Raw genomic sequence first — 27,537 nt, 5'->3', positions numbered from 1 at the left:
AGTTGGCATAATTGACTCCCCCGAATTTGACATTTGTCAATTTTGACAAGAAAATTGCTGTGCATCAAGCTTGCGTAGTAAATTAATAGTTATTTACAGTCGCGTGTGGTAATTTACATTTTACAGCGCGAAATCAGTTTGAAGCACGACGGCGTAACGACGGTGGATATTTGAAACCTAAACCAATCGTAGTAAAAACGTATTTGTGGGTGGAAATAAAAAAGATTAATCATATTATTATACTTTTTTGTCTAACACAGACTATGACTGTACATCCTAAGCACACATAAATATATAATTCTTGTGTACTTAACAATAGTAAATACCTCGAGTGCAGGTGTAATAAAACCTACTAAAATACAATATTAATCTTAAATTAAAAGTAATGCGTATTACAAAATTTAATTACTGTTAATTCCAACTCAAAGCTCCATACAAAAATTAGCAGTCTTGCAAAACGAAACAAACAGGAATTCATGCTCAACTGAGAGGACTACAAACAACAAAACAAAAATAAACGCGTCCTGAGCACCTCTCTTACAAGAGCATCGTCATTTTCTAGCCTAAATAACATTCTTTCTAGCCTAAACTAAAAACTAAGACAACGCAAAAAGTTGAGTTATTTTCCACGTCATCGTACGATCTTATGAAAAATTAAGATACTGCGAAAATTCTGAAAACAGAATTATAATATTTCCATTAAAAAAAAAACTCAATAAAAATAATTTCAACAGTTGCAAGTCTTTAATACACACACTGACAATTTGGCCGTAGTTTTGCCGTAACCTCAACATTAATTAGATCACATGTATATAATTGAAAACTTCCAAATAAGATTCCTCTAGCTGCGAGAACATCTTTTCGCCATTTAGCTGTAGGTTAAGCTTTGAGGAACCCCGTTGACAGTCTTGGATTTGAGGGTGTCGTTTTCGTACGTCATCACAGTTTCGCGCCCATTTTCAAAAACTCTGCAACCGACAGGATAAAAACTCCCTAGATTCCCCACTAATACTCACTTTTTCGTGGTGATTTTCTTGCCGTTGCTGAATCTTGTCGATGTCGATGTTCGCTTTATGTTGGCAGAACCGGCTCCAGCTCCATTCGTGAACGTACTGTTGATCGTACTGAACGAGCTGAATCCCCCATGGCCGGCATTGAAAAAATCGTCCATAAAATTACCACCCAGCGTCATACTAAACGGACTGAATAAAGTTGAACTGAGAGCGTTCTGTGGATGCGAATGTCTGTTCCTCCGCCGATCTCTATGTCCATGATCGTGGAAATCTGAAAGAAATGCGTCTATAGTAAATCCAGCGAGTAAATAGGATGATTTGAATTGTATGGCAACTTGGAATACTCTAGAATTTTCCGTCTTTTTGGGGATATTAATCTCGATTTAAGTTGGTATGCAACTACGCTTTCCCGCCTTTTTTAGAAATTTGTCAATGATTTGACATTCACTGACATTCGTCATTCTTGACCACTTTTAAGATCCACTGTTTGCACTGTTCCTTGAGTTTTGTTGGTAAAATAGTGTCTAATTACTAGTTTTTCGCTTTTTCTCTTGTACAAATTGTCTTTTGCAAGTTTCATGGTGAGTAAATTCAAGATCTGTTCAATGATGTCATAAATAAATATACTATATTTCAGAATTATTGACATCTCGGTAGGCCATGTCTGTGTAAAACGCCTCTAACAATGTGAACGACTTTTATCATTTTGGTTCTAAAACTGTCAATGTAACATTTTGAGGTTATGAAGTAAATTACTTTTTTAAGCTAATTTCTTCTGCTGCAGATTCCAGTTCCTCTTCAGAATCTTATGAATCAGACTCTAAGTTGACGTGACACACATTACATACACATAGGAATAAATATAAATCTAAAAACACTAAATATGCTTATATTAGAAGATTCTGCCAACATAAATTTGAATTTCCAAGGCACCCTGATTTGTCAATAATTCTGAAATATAGTATAGATGCACTGTAGAGAGAGAGGTAGCGTCCTCAACACTAGAGCGAGATAGCAATAGAAAAATCTCTGGTGGCGCATTTTAACACTGTTGAGAAGTATAATTGTTGTGAACGTGCATAAGAAATAATGCATTTGTCGCCCAAAAAATCATCTTTCTCAGGTGTATTAACATTTTCAAAGCAGTAGTTTAATTCCTTCTAATGTATTTTAATAGATTCATGTGTTGGTAACGCATGATTTACCGTTATTACTTGAAATGGCTCGCATTACAAACCAAACCAGCAAATCAACTAAACAATAATAACAGTGCTTGCAGAAGGTTTTTATTGATAAATCTACTTTTAGATAAGTGAACCAAGGAATAGCGAACGGATACATGGTGATTTGAGGTATGGAGTGCGGGCACTACCCCCTGTAAAGTATGCAACCTCCCACTCTGGAGGATCAACAAACATTTAAATACCATTGAAATCGTTGTTTAGATGCAGTATTTAATTATTGTTGACTGTGTTTTCACTATGGTGAGGTTGAAACCTTTTAATATGTATTATCTATACTGCCTTTGAGTAGTAATTGTTTATTTTAGGGCACTTTTGGCGTAATTAGTGGTCCAACAACGACGAAAAACTTGGACACAAAACTGTAACTGAAACGTCACTGAAGTAAATAACATTATAAATAATTTTCAAGATAGTTATATTCACTATGAAAACAAAGCGGCAAAATAGTGTACGACAGGAATTCCAGAGCCATCCTTATACATTTATAAACACCTTGTATATCGTCAGCTTAAGTTGTTAAGTTGTTCATTTTTTGAAAAAAATGCGTTTTCAATCTTGTAAAAACAAAAAGGTTTTTATGTGTTATTATTTCAGAATTAACAAATATTGTAATTTCAGTTCCCAAGTTTTCAAATATCAGATTTTTCTCAGAATTTTAGATTGAGGCGGACATTATTTTGACGTGTTGTGTTCAAAATTCAAATCTAAAATGAATTCCAAGTCAACCAAATATCACCAAATATTACAAATTTTCAAAAGCCAGATTTACACCTGTTTGGTGTAAATTTTTCTATCATTATAATTTTATTTTTCCCCTTCTTCATTCGTCAAAGACCGATGAGAAAATCGAATTCCTTCTGTGCCGCTCGCACTGTTCTGTGTTTGAAATAACTCTGTCACTTTGAACTCATGTCGATTATGTCACTTGTCAAACGTCAAAATCGCCAATAGGGAAAGAATTTAAACAACAAACAGAAATTAGGCAGAGGTTGAGTCAACTTTATCCCTTCAGCGATCCAGCCGTCTTAAATCACTGTCTACTTCATAATTTTAGAAAATAATTTTGAGGTTATGTAACCAACGATTCAATCATTATCTTCGTAAAGCGGCAATTTTTAATTTGTACGGAAAATTATAGATGCGACTAGATGTAAATCTTTATCAAACACGCTGTATTTTTATTTATACAAGGTGTTTATAAATGTTTCTAGCATCAAGGGTGGCTATGCCGCTCATTACAAATGTGGGTTTCGATTTTTTAATTGACATGGAGTGCGGGCACTACCGCCTGTAAAGTATGCAACCTCCCACTCTGGAGGATCAACAAACCATTTAAATACCATTGAAATCGTTGTTTAGATGCAGTATTTAATTATTGTTGACTGTGTTTTTACTATTGTGAGATTGAAACCTTTTAATATGTATTATCTATACTGCCTTTGAGTAGTAATTGTTTATTTTAGGACACTTTTAATTAGTGGTCCAAAAACGCCAACGAATGACAACTTTCCACATATGATATTTTATAAATCGCAAAAAAAGTTACAGGCTTTTGTCGCTTGACGATAAATATTAAAATAAAATTAAAATATCTGCAGATTAGACGAAAAAATAATACAGTGCTTTGTAGTTTAAATGAATAAGCTTTTATCTTCCTTAATTTTAGAAGAAAGAATTTGGAAATGATAGATTATCCACGAGTTTTTGAATAAAGTGAACTTTTGGTGTTGGACATCTTCGATTTTTAAGAAAAGTTGCTCAGAATACATTCCTTACAAAATATCAACTTAAAATTCTTTTTCTATTTCGTTTTTAAATATTAAATAAAATCTTTAAGTTCGATCGTTAATTATTGATAATGAAAGAGAGCATGGACAACATTGTATGTCCTAAAGAATTCATGGCTCATTTTGGCTCACCTATTCTTATTATACAATATATTATTGCTTCAAAGAACAATGTATGTGATAAAATAAAAACTGGTAATTTTTCGTTTAAAAACTCCTCATTTGGTATAAATGAATTTAAAATTCGATTCTAAGCAACTTCTCTTAGAATAATACCTAGCTTTTAGAGTAATTCCAAACGCGAAGTAAATTACAAGAAAATAGCTATATTTAAAAAATTGTAATATATTGAATTCATATCTGCTGTTTTTAGTATCGTCATGGATTTTGCAAAGTTGCATTTAAGTATACCTCAAAAAGAACTTTACGATTTTATCAACATTTAACTTAATATGCCAAAAATTAATAGAGATACCAGCTTGTATTCTGGCTGGAATTAAACATTTACCATTCACTGATCAAAATTATCATTAAGGCAATACATTTTAAGAAGTTGCAACCCAACTACAATAGAAAAAGTTATTAAATACTGCATCTAAACCACTATTTCAATCGTATTTAAATGGACCGGCACAGTTTGTTGATCCTCCAGAGTGGGAGGTTGCATACTTAACAGGCGGTAGTGCCCGCACTCCATAGTAAGTGATTGACAAAGTGCAAACGTAACCTGAAAGGAATGTTAAAAGAAAACCAGTTAAAACCTATAAAATACCTCAAGAATGATTAACAAACTCTTTAAGACAACTATTTGGGCGTCGGGGAACCAATGCATCCTAAATTAACAAGAGGAGTTAACAAAGTTTTATAATACAATGTTTGTAGTTTGCAATTTTGTCTCAAAACGCTTCAAATCTGGTACACATCGGTTTGTAGGTTCAGATATAACAACAATTACACCCAACAATGTAAATTAACACTGAATATTGTAGATAAATTTATGTTTTTTCTAATAAACGGCCACAAAAATACACTTTTCAATAACAGATTATGCTTCTCACCCACCATTGCAACGATCGCAGCCCCACCATCGGGCATTTTTTTCGCGAATTGGAAAAATTGGCGAAGGGTGCGACATCTATCGCCGTTCGTCTGAACAACAAAAACGGTCTGTCTTTGAAAAGTTTTTTTGAACCGTTTTCGTTGTTGAATTTTGCAAATTAACAGTTTGAAATACTTCTAGGCCCTTTCCTACGTATGACAAAAGTGATTTGTCATTTTGTTTAGTATTTCAATGGTCAAATGTGTCATTGTTCAAGAGTAAAATGGCAAGAAATGTTAACATAACTAAACAAATCAGGCCACTGACGCAGAATGCTTGTTTTTTTAAGACAATTATCTGCATCACAGGGCATTTTAAATAAACAAAAATGCAAATTTTTGTTGCTTGTTAGATACTGTTGTTCACCGTTAAAACCGCCATTTTGTAGTTTAGTGGCGCCATCTATTGACACGCGAATAGCCCCCAATAGTATTTGTTACTTTAGGTGCTGGGAGACGAATGAACTTACCTCCAAACAGATCCGCGAGCGTTGAGCCCCCGAAAAATTCCCTAAACACGTCGTCAGGGTCTCTGAAAGTGAAGAACCCAAAGCCACCGAAATCGAACTCATCTTCGTGTCTACTGCGGCTGCGACTGCCGCCGTTGATTAGACCTTCCTTGCCGTACTGGTCGTACATGCGTCTCTTTTTATCTGGAAAGAAAAGAGTTGTGAAAAATGTGAGAGTGAGGGGGAAAGAAGCGAACAGATGAGTCCTCAGAGTCGTTGTCGGTCGACAAAATAAAAAAAAAATCAAACTAAAAATGACTTTCACCCGTTTAGTTGGAAAAGGCAAACTTTGTTTAGTGATTTTAGTAGTACAAGCGGGTTGGTTAAGGGAGGAGGGACCCGCTAGCACACTGGATTTGTATCTACCGAAGAAACGATGGAAAGGAGTGTGAGTGTCAAAGTAACTCCTGTGCGACCTCGATGATCTGGTGCTGCTGGACCTATTCATGCGGTTGTCGTAAATTTTTCGTTTCGAATCTAATTCGAGAAAAACAAAAAAGATATCGCTAGATGTAGGGTGCGATTTTGGTTCTCCTAACGATAATTATCGTTTGTTTACATCACGTGACCATTTTATTTCTCTGTTTTACCGGTCCCGTGGACGAAATTTTGCCAAAAGAGCGACACTATTCTATGACTTGAGTCTGCCTTAACACATTGCATGCCGTTTTGGCTCTCAAACGGTAAATAAAGTCCGTTTTTTTTTTCTAAAACCACCAACACCGCCATCTTCCCCTGCATTACAACCGGCAACGTTGCCTAGGGAGATTTTTGGTGAGAAAATAGTTGTCAAATTTTTGACATTTCTGAAAATTAGGCAGTGTTTCCGTTAAAAACGTTTCTTTTACAGCCTGTTGGATTGCAAATCAAAGGATTTAATAGTGAAAAGACTCGGCACAGCCTGAAAGCCCGTTTTGTGTAATCAAATTGTCAATTAGGCAACTAACCTATTCACTAAATTTACGCGCGAAATTCAAAAAAACAAAATAAGCCCCTTTAGTTACATTTACATTTAGTGTTTTCAGTGTATTTTGTAGCATAATTTTCTGCCAACCTATATGTCAACTGTCAAAATCTCCCAATCTCTCACCGGATATACTATAACTAATACTAATAATTTTAATTCAACAAATTCAGACAAAATTTGGAGACAAAATTTACAGAGCATCTAAAGAACCCATTAAATTTAGATACAATCCAAAAACAGAAAATCAAGAATTCTTAAAAATTCGGAGTTGAGACAATTTCTCACAAAAAATAAAAAAATAATTTAGACTCAAATGAATGTCAAGAGAATTAAGAAAATGTAAATATTGAGCCTACGAAATCTGATATTCCAGATTTTTTTAACTCCCAAGATCTTTGAGAAAAACTATTAGAGAATTTGGGCAAAAACTAAAGAGTGTTTTTATTATGGTGAGGTTGAAACCTTTTAATATGTATTATCTATACTGCCTTTGAGTAGTAATTGTTTATTTTAGGGCACTTTTGGCGTAATTAGTGGTCCAACAACGACGAAAAACTTGGACACAAAACTGTAACTGAAACGTCACTGACGTAAATAACATTAAAAATAATTTTCAAGATAGTTATATTCACTAGGAAAACAAAGCGGCAAAATAGTGTACGACAGGAATTCCAGAGCCATCCTTGATGCTAGAAACATTTATAAACACCTTGTATATCGCCAGCTTAAGTTGTTAAGTTGTTCATTTTTTGAATAAAATGCGTTTTCAATCTTGTAAAAACAAAAAGGTTTTTATGTGTTATTATTTCAGAATTAACAAACATTGTAATTTCAGTTCCCAAGTTTTCAAATCTCAGATTTTTCTCAGAATTTTAGATTGAGGCGGACATTATTTTGACGTGTTGTGTTCAAAATTCAAATCTAAAATGAATTGCAAGTCAACCAAATATCACCAAATATCACAAATTTTCAAAAGCCAGATTTACACCTGTTTGGTGTAAATTTTTCCATCATTATAATTTTATTTTTCCCCTTCTTCATTCGTCAAAGACCGATGAGAAAATCGAATTCCTTTTGTGCCGCTCGCACTGTCCTGTGTTTGAAATAACTCTGTCACTTTGAACTCATGTCGATTGTGTCACTTGTCAAACGTCAAAATCGCCAATAGGGAAAGAATTTAAACAACAAACAGAGAAATTAGGCAGAGGTTGAGTCAACTTTATCCCTTCAGCGATCCAGCCGTCTTAAATCAGTGTCTACTTCATAATTTTAGAAAATTATTTTGAGGTTATGTAACCAACGATTCAATCATTATCTTCGTAAAGCGGCAATTTTTAATTTGTACGGAAAATTATAGATGCGACTAGACGTAAATCTTTATTAAACACGCTGTATTTTCATTTATACAAGGTGTTTATAAATGTTTCTAGCATCAAGGGTGGCTATGCCGCTCATTACAAATGTGGGTTTCGATTTTTTAACTGACATGGAGTGCGGGCACTACCGCCTGTAAAGTATGCAACCTCCCACTCTGGAGGATCAACGAACCATTTAAATACCATTGAAAACCATTGATTTTGTTTATTTTTTAATTGTTTGTATAAAATTATACTTAATGAGAACTCAAAATTTAAAGTTGAAAGTGGCTCAAAATTGTGTAGGAGAGCATGGACAACATTGTATGTACTAAAGAATTCATGGCTCATTTTGGCTCACCTATTCTTATTATACAATATATTACTGCTTCAAAGAAAAATGTATGTGATAAAATAAAAATTGGTAATTTTTCGTTTAAAAACTCCTCATTTGGTATAAATGAATTTAAAATTCGATTTTAAGCAACTAATACCTAACTTTTAGAGATATTCCTAACGCGAAGTAAATTACAAGAAAATAGCTATATTTAAAAAATTGTAATATATTGAATTCATATCTGCTGTTTTTAGTATCGTCATGGATTTTGCAAAGTTGAAAGTTGCATATAAGTGTCCCTCCAAAATAACTTTACGATTTTATTAACATTTAACTTAATATGCCAAAAATTAATAGATATACCAGCTTGTATTCTGGCTGGAATTAAACATTTACCATTCACTGATCAAAATTATCATTAAGGCAATAAATTTTAAGAAGTTGCAACCCAACTACAATACAAAAAGTTATTAAATATTGCATCTAAACCACGATTTCAATGGTATTTAAATGGTTTGTTGATCCTCCAGAGTGGGAGGTTGCATACTTTACAGGCGGTAGTGCCCCGTATTATGTGGCAACAGCGCTTCAATTTTTACGGTTGGTGAAAATCGAAAAAGTAACCAAACGGTACCGATAATTATCGTTAGGAGAACCAAAATCGCACCCGTATAATCACAAATATTGCGTTCACAAACAGACATTATCAATTGAACTTACCATCGGACAAAACTTCGTACGCTTCTGAGATCTCTTTAAATTTCTTGGTGGCTTCTTCTATATTATCTTGGTTCTTGTCAGGATGCCACTTGAGGGCGAGTTTCCGGTACCTAGAACACCCCAATGATTCGAGAACTGTTGAAAAATGTACGACTTACGCTTTTTTGATCTCCGCCGTCGTCGCATTTTTTGACACCTCGAGGACTTTGTAGTAGTCCACCATATTGGTGCCACTAGCGTCTTTATGCCCCAGCTTTACGGAACCTTACTGTAACAAAGATATCAGCGCTGTTATCAACTGATAAGATTATCATCCGAACAATACATCATGTAAAATTTTCTGACGTTACTCAATTTCGAATTTTGTCGGCACAGCTCACTGCAATGGGTGCGTTCAGAATCAATCAGTGGCCGCTTTTTCAGCAAACGTAATAATAGATATTTCATAACGCCGTTCCACGCCACCGGTGACGATTGTAATCATAATCAAACTAAATTGCTTTGTTTATTTCGCGAAGGTTTCACGTCTTATTTTCAAACGCTTAATTACTTTTATGTAACAGTATTGTCACGCATGGCGACCCTGACGAACGCCACTGACGTGGAAGAATTCGCGCGGTTTATTATAATCAAAACGTTAATGAGTCACTGCATTTACATGCAACTTTATCCAGATATATTATAACATAACTAGCTTTCTCTTTCGGACGATTTTTGAGCCTTGACAGATTCCTGTAACAAAGAAAATGACATAACAAGCAGTTTCCACATTTCGCGGGAAATTACAGTCACTCTGACCAACCTAAAGCGGTACCAAAAGTCAACGACACTTCTTTTCTTAATTAAAGACAAAAATGACGCACCTATTAATTCAAGGTTACGTTCGCAAATTTTCCAGATTATTAATAACTAAATTAAGTGGGAACGCACTCACAATGACCACGTTTTTGCCAGGATGAGTTGTCAGTTTCGGTACTGTTATTTTTCTGTATGGGCGTGCAAGAGTGCCAACCTTCAGATGAAGTAATTATTGCAAATTGCTCGCTATGACTTGAGCAACACAGATGGATATTGAGTAAAATTTGACAGGACGCCTTCGCCGTTGCGAAAAAAATCGCTGCTAATTGATGCAAATTTAATTTGCAATGATCGTTGCACAGAGATTTTAGAAAATCATCATTTCAAAAACAGGAATTCATGGAAATTTTAATATGACCAGGTTGGCATCATTGTCCCCCAGAATTTGACGTTTGTCCATTTTGACATGAAATTATTGTCGGATTTCTGTAACTTTAGTTTAACTCTGCCCACATGAACAAAAGACGATTTGAATTTGACGAACCAACGAATGGCAGGCCCCGTTTACACAACACATTATAAATTTGACAGTTCTACTACGACACATGTCAAGAAGCTTTGCAATTTGTAAGAGATCAATTAATCGTGACTTTTTAATGCTGTTTCGTCTTCTGATTTCTGTTTATAGCCCGATTTCTGACAAATATGTAATATCTATTCACAAAACATAAAAGTTACTAAGGTTGCGAATACGAAACTTCGTAAACGTGACAGTTGGCGAGAGTGGGCGTTTCTAATTCTAATGTCAAAATTTCAATTTCAAAGTTTCAAATTCGACTTGAATTTTACTTTGAGCGAGAAAAATGAAAGAAATTGATAATTTCTCCATTGAGAGGTATCAAATACATCCTTAAAACACTTCCCTTAGGTAACCTATAATAAAATTAATGCATCTGAGTAGAGTACTCAATTTGGAGTCGTTTATAGGTATCTACAACGTGTTTATAAATGTTTCTAGCATCAAGGGTGGCTATGAAATGTCAAAGAAATTTGCCGATCATTACAAATGTGGGTTTCGATTCGTCAACTGACATTTGCAGTTAACCTCAAACAGGAAAATGAAAAACTTGGACACAAAATCGTAACTGAAACGTCATTGCCTAAGCAACACTATAAAAAAATTTCAATATAGTTATATTCACTAGGAAAACAAAGAGCCGCCGTTGATGCTAGAAACATTTATAAACACCTTGTATAAAAGAACTCAAAGTAGGGAATTTTGTTTTTTAAGAATTGGCAGAACGAATTAATCTGGCTGTCACCTGTTTCGTGTGTTTAATGAATTGCTGCGTGAATAAAAAATGTATCAATATAATTGAATTGTCCTTTGCGGCCAACAATAATTGTACCTAAATATATTAGATGTGAATACTGGCTGTGAGGTTAGGTTACGTTAAGTCAAAATTCAGTGATAGTGAAACTCAATAAATGTCAAATTTTAAATTGAATTTGAAAATCAACTGGCAAGTCGTGGTTACAAAACCATTACCAATCGTGTAAAACAAAAAGTCTTAGAATTGGAAAATTTAAATTGTTTATTAAAAAAAGGGTGCAAATTCGAAAAAATAGTATAAAGGACTTGTTTTATAATGGCATTGGTGCACCAAATTGGCCATTATAAAACACGTTCTTTAATATACTATTAAAGTACAGTCCCACAGAGAGATCGATTTATGCAGCTCGATCGAATCTAAGGTAATTTGATTTTATGTTTTGTGAATGGATATTATTAACAAAATAGAAAAATGTTGCAAAGTGAGTCAGACTTTCAACTAAAACTCTATTGGCCCAAATGCTATAGTATATGCGGTGAGAGATTGGGATATTTTGACAGTTGACATATAGGTTGGCAGTAACTTTTGTTACAAAATACACTAAAAACACTAAATTCCTACGAACTGGGTGGACAAATTGACAGTAAGTAGGCTTATTTTGTTATTTTAAATTTCGCGCGTAGATTTAGTGACTTTTCTGTCATTCAATCTCTCACTGTACGAACTATGGTGTTAAACCAAAGTTACCTTACATTTTTGGTAAATCAGAGTGTATTTGGCGATCCGCATAAATCGAATTCTCTTTGAAACTATACTTTGAAGTTTGTTGTTTATGTCAGCCATTTTTGTTATTTTAGGTTAATTAAGGGAAGTGTTTAGGTTCCAGTTGATAATGAAACATTAAAGTTGAACTTTTGACATTAGAAACGTCAACTGCCCATTTAGTTACCACTTTTACCAACATTTTGGATGTTTTGTTTTCGCCAATCTTAGTAACTTTTATGTTTTGTGAATAAATACTATCGCGGAAACAAAATTTCGAACATCAAATTCATTGTTGTTTAAAAATTGTAAACTGTGCTTTGTCTTTATAACCTTAAAATTTATAAAAGACTCAGCAAGTGTCAGAAATTTACAAACGTGACATTTCGAATAGTTGGTTTTATTTTACAAGTTGGCATCGCTGCACAAATGTCAATTGTGTCAATTTGTGTGCCGATTTGAAGACCAATGACCTTCGAAAATAAAGGTAAATTAATTAAGTAAAGTTACCACAAAAATTTGCTGAAACACATTTGAATTTAATTTAATCTGCAATCGTTTGATTTGAATAGGGTGCTACCAACCTATTTCCCAGCTGATGAAATTCCCCTAAGCGAATGACGTTTTAAATTCAAACCAAAAGTCAAAATAAATAACTATTACTATCGCGGAATCAAAATTTCGAACATCAAATTGATTGATTTTTAAAATTGTAAACTGTCCTTTGTCTTTATAACCTTAAAATGTATAAATGGCACAGCAAGTGTCAGAAATTTACTTTGTATGTCAGTCACTATGACAATAAAGCTTGCTTTACATTGTCATGTCAAAAAGTGATGTTCGAAATTTTGATTCCGCGATAGTAAAAATTGCCGGCGCACAAAATGTTTAACACGGCTAGAAAATGTTTTGGAAATGCTCGGATTTCAATACTTTCCTTGCATTTCCAAACGATCATTTTCTAGCCTAGTGAAACAAATAACTATTGAAGTTTGTTGTTTATGTCAGAGCCATTTTTGTTATTTTTGGTTAATTAAGGGAAGTGTTTAGGATCCAGTTGATAATTTGAAACTTTGAAGTTGAACTTTTGACATTAGAAACGTCAACTGCCCATTTAGTTACCACTTTTACCAACTTCAAATTTAGGATGTTTTGTTTTCGCCAACCTTAGTAACTTTTATGTTTTGTGAATGAATAATTTTTAAAGTCACCGAATTAATCAGTGGGAGACCTTAAATATGTTCCAATTGAAGTAAAATTTGCAACTGCTGCTTAAAAACGGTAAGAATCAAATTGTATTTCAATAAATCTTATTGACAGAACTTTCACGATCGTCTTTTGTACCCCAAAAGCCAATTCAAATAACACCGCCATTGCAACATTTTCAATAGGACTGAATTACACGATGAAAATTTCCAACGCAAATCGACTCTACAGGGTGTTTTTGAAATACACTACCAAACAAAACACAGTAATTGGTGAAGGCAAGTAGAATCAATTGCCAAAATATGTTGTAAGTAGTCTTTTCGTTTTCGAGATAAAATTAATCAAATATTTAATCAAAATTTCGAGTTCACCACTGGATTAAAGAATTTAGTCTTGATTGCTTAGCAACAATTCAAGGTTTGTTCTTTTAAGTGGATATTTTCATCAGTTCAAGTGGTTAAAGGTGTTTTCTTTTATATCGTTATTTTAAAAACACCCTGTATACAAATCTGTCATTTCGAATTCCCCATATTTAAATGTTAATCAGTAAACAAGAACTTTGGAAATGATAAATTTTATCAGCAGGAATTTCCAGTTCCTGACTTAGTAACGCGAAATACGAACGGAATTAAACTCACTACTGCAGGAATCAGTGAATACAAATGAATTTTCAAAACAGCAAGAAGTTGCATTCTCTCGCGAAATTTATACTCTTGCACCGCCGCAGGAATTCTGATGCACGTAGTTTACATGCCAACCGCAAGATACAGTCTATAAAGACCAGGAAAATTGAAATAAAAGGATTCCTGCCGCCGAGTGACTAAAAGATTTCTTGTGAAGTTACGAATTTCCCGTTTCCTGCTATCTTGTAGTAATCAGTTTTATTGCATCGTCAACTTAATTCGCGAAACCACTAAGCGAAAGTATTAATAGTTGCGGTAACATTATAACCTGCAGCAGGATGCTGATGTTGCGGAAACTTCCAAGATGCAAGAAGCAGGAATCGTATTTTTCGAGTTTTTGGGGTTCACAACACAGAGCCGTGTAGGAATTCTGTCTATTTTTACAATGTTTGGGGCGCTCATCGCGTGTGAGCTGGTCTTAAAAAAAAACTTTGCTGGAGATGATTGCGGTCAGGCTCTTACCAGGGAATTATTCGAATAAAATAATTTATTTTTAGCCCGTTGTAGAGCCCGATTAAGGCTTTGTTTAGATTATCAGTGTTTTATGTAACAGACCTAAAATCGCTGCATGATCTCACAACTCCTCAAATAAACTATGCAACAAGAGCGTGGATCTTCCAATGTCAATCGAGGTTAAGAGGAGTCTTCACCCATTTCTCTTATGGGAGATCCTATGTAAATTGACGGGTAAATAACTTCTTTATTAAAAAAGATATCGACTTCAGTTTTCGAGTATAGGTTTGTTACTTCCATTACTAAAAGACTGTTTTTTTAGTTTTTTAAAAAAACTTCGGAATTTTCTTGAAATTGAAGTTATTTGATGCACAATTTAACAGTTTTCCATTTCACACTATATTTGACGTTATTTTATTATTTTGAAAAAAGCATTGGGTAGAACTATGTATCAAAACAACATCTTACAAAATTGGTTCATTTTGCTTTATAAATAAAGGAGATATGATTCCCTTTAATTTAATTATTAAAAGTTCGGTCTTTTTCTGTGAGCAAAGATTGATTTATTTCCTTAAACCGCAAGTAATGGAAGCAGTAAACCGTCGAAAGATTTACAAGTTCCATGGGTCATTTTGTAGGTACGGTTTATCAAACGCTCTAGTGCGGTTATGGCTTTGACTTTTTAAACTGTTTATAGCCACCTAACCGCAAACCCCCATAATCATAATAACCCTTGAAATGAACCGCAATAAATATTCTCAATCTCTTTTCAAATATGCAATTTAAAAGCGAATTGGGAGTTATTGATGACTATTTATTTCGAATCGTGCGTAATAGTCGTAATTTTTTATCTAAAATATTTTTTGGGCATATTTTTACACTTGGTTCGTTATGCTTCTAAGAAAAATTAGATTATCTGGACCTAAAAAACAATGTTTTTACAAAAAAAAGGTAATACGTTATTAGAAATAATGGATATTAAAATTGAGCCAAATTCAGCAACTTCTATGGACTATTTAACCTTATTCTCTTTTTCGGTCTAAATTGTTCTAATTCGACACTCTTAATAAGACAGTCGAGAGTCATAATCTCCACAAATGTCGTTAAAATCGTACAAAAAATAAAGAAATTACCAAATCTTAAAAAAAAGTGGTGGAATTTTTTTGGTCTTACCACAAAAATTTCGAAAAATTCGACTTTTTGATCTAAATTTTTGCAAATTAGTGATATATTACTAAAACAACCAAAAGAAACAACATGCATAAATTTCGTTCCTGTAGTACTAAAAATAACGAAACTACAGTGTTGAAGAAAATTGACATTTTCACAGTTGTCCAAATAAAAATTTCTAAATATTCTCCGTTTTGGTCTAAATTTTTCTAAATTGGTACTCTTAATACGACAGTCAAAACCTATAAACTCCACAAATTTGGTTATAGTGGCATTAAAAATGAAGAACTTATAGGTCATTAAAAATTTTTGGTCAAAAAACAAAAATATTTCTGGCCCCTCGAAATCAAAATTTCTAAAAATTCTCTTTTTCGGTCTAAATTTTTCTAAATCGACGCTCTTAATAAGCCAGTCGAGAGTGATAATCTCCACAAATTTCGTTAAAATCACATAAAAAAATAAAGAAATTATAGGATTAAAGAAAATTGGTGGCATTTTTTTTGGTCTTAAAACGAAAATTTGTAAAAATTCGAATTTTTGATCTAAATTTTTGCAAATTAGTGATATTACTAAAACAAACAAAAGAACCAACATGCATGAATTTCGTTCCTGTCGCACTAAAAATAACGAAATTACAGTGTTGAATAAAATTTACATTTTCACAGTTGTCCAAATAAAAATTTCTAAATATTCTCCGTTTTGGTCTAAATTTTTCTAAATTGGTACTCTTAATAAGACAGTCAAAACCTATAAACTCCACAAATTTGGTTATAGTGGCATTAAAAATGAAGAACTTACAGGTCATTAAAAATTTTTGGTCAAAAAACAAAAATATTTCTTGGCCCCTCGAAATCAAAATTTCTAAAAATTCTCTTTTTCGGTCAAAATTTCTCTAAATCGACACTCTTAATAAGCCAGTCGAGAGTGATAATGTCCTCAAATTTCGTTAAAATCACATAAAAAAATAAAGAAATTATAGGATTAAAGAAAATTGGTGGCATTTTTTTTGGTCTTAAAACGAAAATTTGTAAAAATTCGAATTTTTGATCTAAATTTTTGCAAATTAGTTATATTACTAAAACAAACAAAAGAACCAACATGCATGAATTTCGTTCCTGTCGCACTAAAAATAACGAAATTACAGTGTTGAATAAAATTTACATTTTCACTGTTGTCCAAATAAAAATTTCTAAAAATTCTCTTTTTCGGTCTAAATTTTTCTAAATTGACGCTCTTAATAAGGCAGTCGAGATCGAGAGTGATAATCTCCACAAATTTCGTTAAAATCGCATAAAAAATAAAGAAATTATAGGATTAAAAAAAATTGGTGGCATTTTTTTGGTCTTCAAACAAAAATTTCTAAAAATTCGACTTTTTGATCTAAATTTTTGCAAATTAGTGATATTAATAAAATAAACAAAAAAAACAACATGCATAAATTTCGTTCCTCTCGCACTAGAAATAACGAAATTACAGTGTTGAAAAAATTTACATTTTCAGTTGTCCAAATAAAAATTTCTAAATATACTCCTTGGTTTAAACGATTTAAAAAGTCAAAGCCATAACCGCACTAGAGCTTTTGTTAAACTGTACCTGTGTTTATTACCAACCCTCCATTCCCTTGTCTGAATATTTAGAGCTTTTTAGCTACAGTTTGATTTTGATAAAAGCTTGATTGGTGATGAAGTCACAACTAACAGTCAAAATTTTTACACACCGGGAAAATTACTTCGTGTATTAAATCAGTAATTTCACAAAAACCAATCCTATTGTAAAAAATGCAAAACAAGTCAACTTTTAATTTTAATTGCGGAACTTTTGAATTTATATTTGTAAAATCATTTAGTTTTACAACTAGCACAACATAAATTTTTATACAAGTAATTTTGGTCGTTGCTGTCATCATTTTTATAGTCTTGACACAATTTGCGCCATATTACAATCATATAAAAATAACTGTTAGTGACAATTTAGACCACAAAATGTGTTATTTTTTTTTAAACGTAACTTTTTAACAGAATTCGGTTTTGAGCAGATTTAAGATCTATTGGCGTGTCTAATCGCAGTTTTACCGAAGTGCACTAAGAGCTCCATTTCAAGTCAGTGACGCAAAATTGCGTTGACGCAGTTGCTAAGGTAGCATCACTTTGATTGGGGTTGCTAAGGCGCAACTCTGATTTGGAATGCCGCAAGTCAACATGAAATCGGGCCCTAATATGGTTAATGATGATGAACAACATCAAATTTTGCAAAAATTTGTAAACGTAGAACTGGAAACACATCAGAACTTGTTGACTCTATTCATTTCGACCCGGACTCATTTCGTGCTCATTTATGGTCCACAACCGCAAGGATTAGTACTGCCCGGTCCTCTCATAATGTGGCCATAAAATTTACTAGGTGTATGTCAACTGGGTTTACAATACATCAATCGAAAGAGCAGCTAAAAATCTATAAATGGGCCAAATCTGACGTCTACAAGTCAAATATTTTCGAAGTTAGAGGCAGAAAACGAAAAATTAAGATTTTTTACTAGTTTGAGTTAGAAATTTATTTCTTAAAAAATGAAAATTTCAAAATCGAAATGAGGCTGAATTCTTGCTGTATTTGTAAAGTACATAGATGTCAAAATACATCAAATAAAAAGTTTTTATCAAGATCCAACGGTTACTTATAAAGAAATCGGCAGAAATGTGCATGAAATTCCCAAAACTCGTCGAAAAATCACATAAATTTGAAGTCAATTTCTGCTTTACCATTTCCAATATTTTTCATTCGGGCTTGTGATTTTGGTAGTTATGATGCTAAGACAACGAAATTTGGAAAGATTACTAGTTTTGACTTGTTGACTGTTTATCCTAAAGAACAGTTTTTTTGAACAACAGGGACGGATTTTAGAAATTTTTATTTTCATGACGGGCCAAAAATTTCTAAAAACGCGATTTTTTTCTATAAAATTCTGTAATTTAGCATAGGTGATTAGCAAGTCAAAAGTAGTAAAGCCTGTAATTGTACTCTCCGGAGACTAAAACTGTTAAAGTTACAAAATTTTATCAAAATGGCCAAAATTTTTGGTTCACCTAAAAATAAAAATTTTTAACAATCCGGTTTTTTGCTCTACAATTTTGTAATTTAGCATAGGTTAATAACACGTCAGGAGTAGTAAAGCCTCCAAATTTTACTGTCTGGATACCAAAACTGCCAAAGTTACAAAATTTTATCGAAGAGAGCAGACATTTTTGGTTCACCTAAAAATAAAAATTTCAAAAAGCGCGGTTTTTCTTCTAAAATTTTGTAATTTGGCACAATTGATACGCAAGTCAAAAGTAGTAAACCCACCAGATTTTACTGTCTGGAGACCAAAATTGCCAAAATTACAAAATTTTTGGCTCACTGAAGCGATTTTTTTCTCTAAAATTTTATAACTTGTATCAATTGATTAACAAGTCAAAAGTAGTATTGTAAACCCAGTTGACATACATCTAGTAAATTTTATGGCCACATACTCGGTCCCAACTTTGTAGTGATTATCACTTTATGACGTTTTATGACGTCTTCAGAGGGACCAAGCAAATTTGGCAGCTGTCCGAATTTTTATTGCTTTCGAAACTCGGTTTAGCTGAAGTCTCCTCTTAAGGCTACTTTTCGAAAAATGTGCATCAAAACTGGAAAAAATCCGGTAATTGGTGGTCTACGTAATCGTTGAGTCAGAGCGAAGGTGTAGTTTTTGGAAACTTGCCGCCATTTGCTCGCTAATCGTGTAGGTATTATGAATAATGCAAAAAATCAACTAACGGATCCTAATGAATAATATCTTGCGAAATGTGACGAAAATGAAGCAAAGTCATCCTAAAACGAAGATAACTGTTGATATTACGTGTCCTCGTTTGCTTTGTTTGCTTAAACACGCCCATCAACACTTTCTATTGGCAATTTTCTTAATTACTCGTGCTTTAATGGGACAATAAAATCGCCGATCGATGACCTCGCTGCCACTGGTCCATTCACCAAGGTCGAATGGTACTTTTGGGGCTTTCGATTTCGAGACGATGGACCCATCAGGGTTCTTAAGATGAAGGACGACGAGACACCCACTGAACCAAAGACCGGTCTTATGCAACAAGTGGAAAGAATTCATTAACAATGGGTCATCTAGCGAGATTGACAGTCGCTACCACTATTCATATTTTATCTCCAGATGCACTGATTACAGTGCTATTTTTGCCTTATGACATGACTGACTTGCACTAGTAAGTTGGCAATACTGCCGGTAAAAACTGCGATGATGCAAGATCTTGTGGTGGTGAAAAAACAAGGCTGCACTCGCAGATGTTAATTTTAAAGTAATATTTTATTTTTTGTTGATAAATCAGAATACTTGGTCGATATATTTAGTCTGGCCTTGAAACAAACAAGAATTGAAGGCAGATACATTTGTTTAGTTGAATACATTTGAATTGGTAACCAACCTAACTTCACCCAGAATTATTGAAGTCAATCTGGATAAGAAGTTATCCATCAAGTCCCGTTCGTCGAATTTGACGTTTAGAACTACTATAGTTTATTGGGAGAGAGATTGGGAGATTTCGACAGTTGACATATAGGTTGGCAGCAAATTATGCTACAAAATACACTAAAAACACTAAATTCCTACGCGAAATGGGTTGACAGGGTTGTCAGTAACTGGGGTTATTTTGTTATTTTAAATTTCGCGCGTATGGTACACTTTTTATTGCGTAGATTTAGTGGCATTTCTGTCATTTAAACTCTGACTGTACGAACTATAATCTAGTCTTTTTTTTTTTAAACCACCAACACCGCAATCTTCCCCTGCATTACAACCGGCAACGTTGCTTAGGGAGATTTTTGGTGAGAAAATAATTGTCAAATTTTTGACAGTTCTGAAAATTAGGCAGTGTTTCCGTTGAAAACGTTTCTTTTACAGCCTGTTGGATTGCAAATCAAAGGATTTAATTGTGAAAAAACTCGGCACAGCCTGAAATGTCGTTTTGTGTAATCAAATTGTCAATTAGGCAACTAACCTATTTGATTTTATCACCAAAAAGTTACCATCAACGACGTTGCCAGCTGTAAAGTGGTGGGAGAGTGCGGTGTTGGTGGTTTTTTAAAAAAACGGACTTTATTATTCACGCACAAAAAGTAAGGTTAGTTTAGACAATGTATTGACAGTTCTCCAAATTTCAGTAACACCAACTTTGACATTTCGAATGGGAAATTTGAAATTAAAGTCCGTTTTTTTTTAAAAACCACCAACACCGCAAACTTCCCCTGCATTACAACCGGCAACGTTGCCTAGGGAGATTTTTGGTGAGAAAATAATTGTCAAATTTTTGACAGTTCTGAAAATTACGCAGTGTTTCCGTTAAAAACGTTTCTTTTACAGCCTGTTGGATTGCAACTCAAAGGATTTAATAGTAAAAAGACTTAAAAACTTAAAAAAGTAAAAAAAACGGACTTTCTTTGTTTTGGGCAGTAGATTGTGTCAGGTCGTTTTGACAATGACAGTATTACAAGGTTTTATTATGAGTTGGCAACACTTTTTAAATTGTCAGCGTTTAAACCGATATGTGAACCACAAGTAAGCAATTTCGCGTTTTCTCCACATCAGCTGTCAAAACGAAAGTCTAATTACATACAGTTGGCACACCTGCAAAATCAACAAAAAACTGAACTCAAAAACCGTATCGAGCGCTCTAGAAAATCCCATTCTTCAGAAAACGCAACACACATCTGCCATTTCCCAATAAATGAGTTGAGAAAAATTAATGACATGTTGTAAGGACGTGACAAATGACAAAGCACAAAGTGTGGATAATTTGAGATTTTGACATGTGCGATGCAACTGACGTCCTATAAATTAGGTTGGCACTAATGCAACAAGATTATTCTATAATTGTAAAACGTCAAATGCAGGGCTACCAACAGTTATCACTTCAAAAGTAAACTGAAAAATTACGAACACGACCCAGTATGGGAAAACGAGTCACGACCATTTTTGATTTTTAATCAGTAAACAACGACAAAAAACATACAGTTACCTACATTCTTTGTTGGATGTATTTGAATTCAATAGCAAAGGCAGCGCAAATTTACATAATGTACTAAACATTGGTCTAATTCAAACTAGCATCAACACAGAGGTCATTATCTTGCTGCTTGAGATTTGAAAAGTCAAAATTTCTTCATTGGTCGTTGACCAAGACCGGAAGTGGGCACATGCATTATGTATCTAGAATGTCAAAACACATGTTTTTTTGTTCTCAGAAATGTTATCATCGCCGCTGCACCAAGTGATCTGTTTCTTGGACTGATAAATTTTAACTGTTTACTGTTGCGTTTTATTGGTTCTTAGCAGTTTGAATCATGGTTACCAAACCGGACGTGCCGAATGATCTTCTTCTGAATATTTCTTCTCTAGCACACATTCCTGGCGTTACGCAACTATTTTTCCACAAAGCACATTCTCTTGAAAGTGAAACTAAAATCGCAACAAAACGACATATAATTGGCCAACGTCGTAATAACCGTATTTAATGTTAATAGTGATGAAAGTGTTATTTGTATTCAAAAAAGAGAAAAACCGCACTATTATCGACTGATTAACGCGAGACGAGTTCTTTGTCATCATCAATGACACGTGAAGTGAAGGTGAAGAAGAACCCAAGGTTACAAGAGGGCATGAACCCAACAACCCAACGAAGATTTGTGTACAGTAGCTGGTGGTTGCGTCGGAGCGAAAAATGATTGAAGATAGCATTGTTAAGTTGAATGACTGGAAGACATCGCGTGTCGGCTTGTAAACAAATTAGTTGATTAGAAACGGGATTTAAGGAGTGGCCAGATGTTGAAAGGGTTAGAACTAAAATGGATAAAACGTGGGTTTGGCACCACTTAAATATTTTACACCGAATGGGTTGGTATCCAAATATTTGTCGGCTTCGAAATCGAGAAAAGCTCTTATGATGACACAACACATTTAATTCACTTGTGGTCAATGTGTTAAGACTCAAGAATGAGTGTTAAACCAAGAACTAAACTGATTACATGCTACAAATAGCTTGTCCTGACCTAGCTTAAATATACAATTTGGTGTTATCGTAAATGTAGTTATAAATTCTCGCAAAAAAACAACAGTTCTTGGGATAAAAATAAGTTTGGCAATGCCGATATCAATGGAAGGACAATTTTCATTTAAACATCAATGCCGAAATTTTACTGTTTACTTAATGAGATTGGTCACACTGCCTAGATTTTAGCAGTAAAAACTCACTGTTACCAACTCAAATAAGTTCATTAGGAAATTTATGTTATACATGTTGGTTATAAAACAATAGAAGTATAAATTAATAAAAAAATTTAATAGTAGGCCTTGACGACAAACAATATTTCAATTAAAAGAGTGGTAAAACTGTCAACATCCAAAAATAAACTCTAAACATTTGAACGGTAGTTTCCAGGTAAATAAGTTTTTTGTCCACGAGTGGCATTTCTTGTCAAATCTAAGGCCATAACCTGAAAAACTCGGCAAGTTAAGAAACATAGAAGGTGACCAAATTCGCAAATGAGTTTTTAATTTCTCGTCTTTGACAGATGAGAATCAATTAAGGCCAACTACAATTAAACCGTCCAACGTAGGAGTTTCGTCTGTTCCTTGAAATATCATTTAAATGCAAAATATATTCTTCCTCACAATGGGGGAAAATCGCCCACATCGTCCTTTGTCGCTTCTAAACGTATAATTAGTCAAATTTGACAGATGTAAAAAACGTATCATCTTCTGATTCGTCGAATTTTTCGCGTGTCGAACAAATCGAGCAATCATGATTAAAAATAACTCTGCTCCGATGACATGATATGGCCACTTGCCATGAGACAAAAACGCATCGAATGCATTGTTTTGACGTCAAAAGAGGGTCACCACAATAATCAACAGCTTTTGTTTATACAAATGAAACTTCGACCTTGAACTCGGGGTGGTTAAATCGACGAAACGTACGTTTGCCGGAAAGACCTTTCGTCGCGTCCTTGACCGTCTCCACAATGCGAATCGGCCACAAGTGGACGAGTCGTCGCGACGGAAAAATCAATGACCGTTATGACGGTTCGAGATCGTTTTTATAAAAATAGGTGCGAAAATAACTGACTAAAATAAATACGGACGCAAGTACACGGGACGTGTGGTCGATTTTTTGGAATGGAAATAAACCACGGCCTACGGGATTTTCAAAAGTAGGCGCTGTATTGATTGTTTTGTGATAATTTCGATTTCGTAACGATGCATTTGTCATGCGTAATGTAACCGTCAAGTGAGCCGTGGAATATACAGGGTGCAAACTTACCCAACGAATGGGAAAAATCCTTTTGCTTAACAAAACGACAGGGATATCACAGCCTGCTTGACACTAACATCCATCACTCGAAATATAAACACACAATCACACTGGCTCACACTGAGTTTGATTAAAGATAAAACCACATGTACGTTTACACAGTCGCCTATGACTAAACAACTGACTACCAAACGCCAACCGAATGCGATGTCTATGGACAAAGACGGTTTTGACGCAGTGAGAGAGAGGTGGGAGAGAAGGAGGGAGAGATAACAATTGGCCAGAGGCGCGCATGTCTGAGCTATTACCAGCTGTTCGATACTTTGGGGATATTTTTTCTTATCTTGGGATTATTATTGATTGATCAAACTGTCTTATCTTATTATATCAAGATAAAGCTGCGATTGAGACGCAAAAATCGAAACAAAAGTTGATTCAGGTTAACTAAAATTACTCTTTTTCTGCACCGTCTTTAATAACAGTCATTGTCGTTCCGTGAAGGTTGCTTTGTTTTTTCACAACCGACTTAAGTATATTTAAATCACTTCAACTATATTTAAACAACAATAATAGAACCATATTGATGTTGTTTAGAGCTGTCAAAACTCGCGTTATTTTTTACTTTCTCAGCCAAGAATCCTGTTGGCAAATGACATTGAATTTAATTTTAGTCAATACTTTCTTTATTATTCATTCTAAATCTAAAAGTGCAGATTATGCAACATTTATAATTATTATAACAATCTTTGAATTAACCTGTTCAGACCACTAAAGTCGCATTCTCCAAGTGCAGAAATACCAACAAGTGTCAAGTTTTCAATTTTATGCACTGTCGCTTTGTCATTATGTCATATATGTGGGAACTTTTGGCAATAACAACAGTTGGTACTAATTACGTTTTTACGATCGAAAAAAAGTTAGTGGACCTAATCTAGTTGGCGGGCGCATTTATCAGTTATTTTTTTTCGTGTTTATTAATATTTTTCATCTTCAGTTTTAGTCTTTACCGTTATCGATCCAAGTCGCCTCTGTGAAATTAATAGTATATTAAAGAACGTGTTTTATAATGACCAATGGCAATGCCAATGCCATTATAAAACAAGTCCTTTATACTATTTTTTCGAATTTGCACCCTTTTTTAATAAAAAATTTCTAAGAGTTTTCGTTTTACACGATTGGTAATAGTTTTGTAACCACGACTTGCCACTTGATTTTCAAATTCAATTTAAAATTGACTTTTATTGAGTTTTACTATCACTGAATTTTGACTTAACGTAACATAACCTCACAGCCAGTATTCACATCTATTATATTTAGATACAATTATTGTTGGCCGCAAAGGACAATTCAATTATATTGATACATTTTTTATTCACGCAGCAATTTATTAAACACGAATCGTAAAATCCAAATTGACCAAAATCTTGACAGAAAACAGGTGACAGCCAGATTAATTAGTTCTGCCAATTCTTAAAAAACAAAATTTCCTACTTTTAGTTCTTCTATAGATACCTAAAGTCCGTTTTTTTATGAAAAAACCACCAACACCGCACTCTCCCCCCACTTTACAACCGGCAACGTCGTCGATGGTGACTTTTTGGTGATAAAATCAAATAGGTTAGCTGCCTATATTAAATCCTTTGATTTGCAATCCAACAGGCTGTAAAAGAAATATTTTTAACGGAAACACTGCCTAATTTTCAGAACTGTCAAAAAATTGACAATTATTTTCCCACTGGAAATGTCAAAGTTGGTGTTACTGAAATTTGGAGAACTGTCAATACATTGTCTAAACTAACCTTACTTTTTATGAGTGAATAGTACTAAAAGTAACACGGGCCATCAAATTACTTTGAAAAGGCATATTTGCAGTAAAAAGATTAGTTTAGACACAAAGCGGCGTTTCACCGTGACAAATTTTTATTTCACAACCTTCGAAGTTTTGAGCGGGAAATTTGAAATTTTTCATTTTTTAATTCCATTTTTTACTAATGCCGTAATATCATCGAATTCTAAAAATAGCTGTCAGAATAACAATTCTCTAAAGCACAATTCGCTAGTAACGTCGTCGATGGTGACTTTTTGGTGATAAAATCAAATAGGTTAGCTGCCTAAATGACAATTTGATTACACAAAACGGCCTTTCAGGCTGTGCTGAGTCTTTTCACTATTAAATCCTTTGATTTGGAATCCAACAGGCTGTAAAAGAAACGTTTTTAACGGAAACACTGCCTAATTTTCAGAAATGTCAAAAATTTGACAACCATTTTCTCACCAAAAATCTCCCTAGGCAACGTTGCCTTTTGTAATGCATGGAAAGATTGCGGTGTTGGTAGTTTAAAAAAAAAACGGACTTTACCTACAAACGACTCCAAATTGAGTACTCTAAAAGCGGCAAATTCGAAAAAATTGAATAAACAGTCCCAGATAATAAATAAATTTCAGAATGTTCTGAGATCGATTATGACCGAGTTCAAACCGCCAATAAACCGAAAATGTATACAAGTACATAATGTCAACCATAAAACCGCCAATAAAAACCTACACCTTGCTAGGAAATCCGCCGAAAGTGGTAAATTTCATGCATGATGGGTCACAAGCTCATAAAAAGTGCCATCGTTAAGATCCCGTTGGACGGCGACGTGCGATATTTTCTTCGTCGGCCAAGACAAAGAGTACAATTATCGCAACATTTCGTCACAAAGAACAGTTAGTTCAACACGTGTCCACTAATTCTACAGGCTGCTTTCCATTAATTTTCCATTTTTAAGGAAATAATTAAAGTTCGCTATACGGTCCAGTGGCGGCGCATTCCACTTTATATCTCATGTTTGCAGAAAGCCATCATCCATTACGATTTTCCTTTTTTACCTTCACGAAGACATAATTAAACCGATCAGATTTATTTAATAAATCACGAATGATTGACAAGTGAAAGTCACGAAGATGGTGTTTTGGCATCACACACAGCCAACATAACAAAAACGTTTGAAATAAATTTGATTCATAGTTGGCAACAATGTTTTTGGAAGAAGAACTTAATTTGTCACCTCGGCGCTATTTTAGCACATCCTGGGGTAATGATTCAGGTATTGTCGCGAAGGTCAATGACAAACTATATGTAGATTGACGCAAATATCTTTTATTAAACTTTTTCAGACAATAAGCGCAGTTTACTTGGGAGATTTGTTACAACCAGTGGAACGCGACAATTCTGGACTTAACCCAAATATTGTGGGAAGTTATTTACTACAAGCAACAATTTCGGCCATTCATGAAGTGAAGGAGAAAAAAGTCAAAGTTGTTATCAGGCGGTTATCTCGGACCAATGGCGTTATTGCATCATTGCCTCCCCTTCGGTGGCCATTGTTAGCGTCCAATCAATACCCTTCTGGGGTTACTTCCCCTCGCGTGGCCATGTGCGCTTGTTGCGTCACATCGTTAATCAACGCCTCCTTGCAGCATCCGTCGTAGTTTCTCTACTTTATATTCTCCAATTTCTAACATTTCGACATTTGTCCACATTTGGGCGCGCTTTTACCTCGTCGCCGCCTGACTAAGCACCTGTAAATAATATAATTTAATCATACTCGCCCGTTACTAATTTTCGTGACTAATTTGTTCGATTGTTGGAAACTATCTTCGTAAAACGTGTTGACCTTAGCCGAGAGTTTATAATAAAGGATATTAATTACCACGCGTTTCCGGAAACTCTCTATATGAACAATTTGCGTCAAAACATTGCTGGAT

At 34.2% G+C, this 27,537-nt stretch overlaps 1 protein-coding gene across 2 annotated transcripts; it reads right to left on the bottom strand.

The window, feature by feature from the left end:
• Positions 1-229: 229 nt before the first annotated feature.
• mrj (DnaJ heat shock protein family (Hsp40) member B6 mrj) lies at positions 230-24,031 on the bottom strand. 2 transcript variants are annotated; one of them, XM_088044753.1, is made up of 7 exons: positions 23,797-24,031; positions 9,189-9,298; positions 9,031-9,140; positions 6,018-6,128; positions 5,613-5,795; positions 1,017-1,284; positions 230-968 (listed from the first exon to the last, which is right to left on the bottom strand). In XM_088044753.1, exons 2-7 carry the CDS (start codon positions 9,251-9,253, stop codon positions 869-871), a joined length of 837 nt encoding a protein of 278 aa, XP_087900879.1. In that variant the 5' UTR covers positions 9,254-9,298; positions 23,797-24,031; the 3' UTR covers positions 230-868. The 2 variants fall into 2 exon arrangements, with proteins under 2 accessions (XP_087900879.1, XP_087900880.1); XM_088044754.1 differs by lacking the exon at positions 6,018-6,128.
• Between the last annotated feature and the right edge of the window lie 3,506 nt (positions 24,032-27,537).

The sequence above is a fragment of the Gnatocerus cornutus genome, chromosome 9 (assembly GCF_029298725.1).
Source record: "Gnatocerus cornutus isolate USDA-ARS CGAHR chromosome 9, icGnaCorn1.1, whole genome shotgun sequence".
In the NCBI taxonomy this organism is placed as follows: domain Eukaryota; kingdom Metazoa; phylum Arthropoda; class Insecta; order Coleoptera; family Tenebrionidae; genus Gnatocerus; species Gnatocerus cornutus.
This window is presented reverse-complemented; position numbering and strand designations above follow the sequence as displayed.

What these genes read in the sequence shown, in the direction of transcription:
- mrj (XM_088044753.1), bottom strand. Translation starts at nt 9,253, where the DNA reads ATGGTGGACTACTACAAAGTCCTCGAGGTGTCAAAAAATGCGACGACG. An exon ending in GCTCGCGGATCTGTTTGGAG is followed by an intron (nt 1,285 to 5,612) that starts GTAAGTTCATTC and finishes CATTTCTTTCAG; the next exon opens with ATTTCCACGATCATGGACAT. An exon ending in AAGAAAATCACCACGAAAAA is followed by an intron (nt 969 to 1,016) that starts GTGAGTATTAGT and finishes TGTCGGTTGCAG; the next exon opens with AGTTTTTGAAAATGGGCGCG.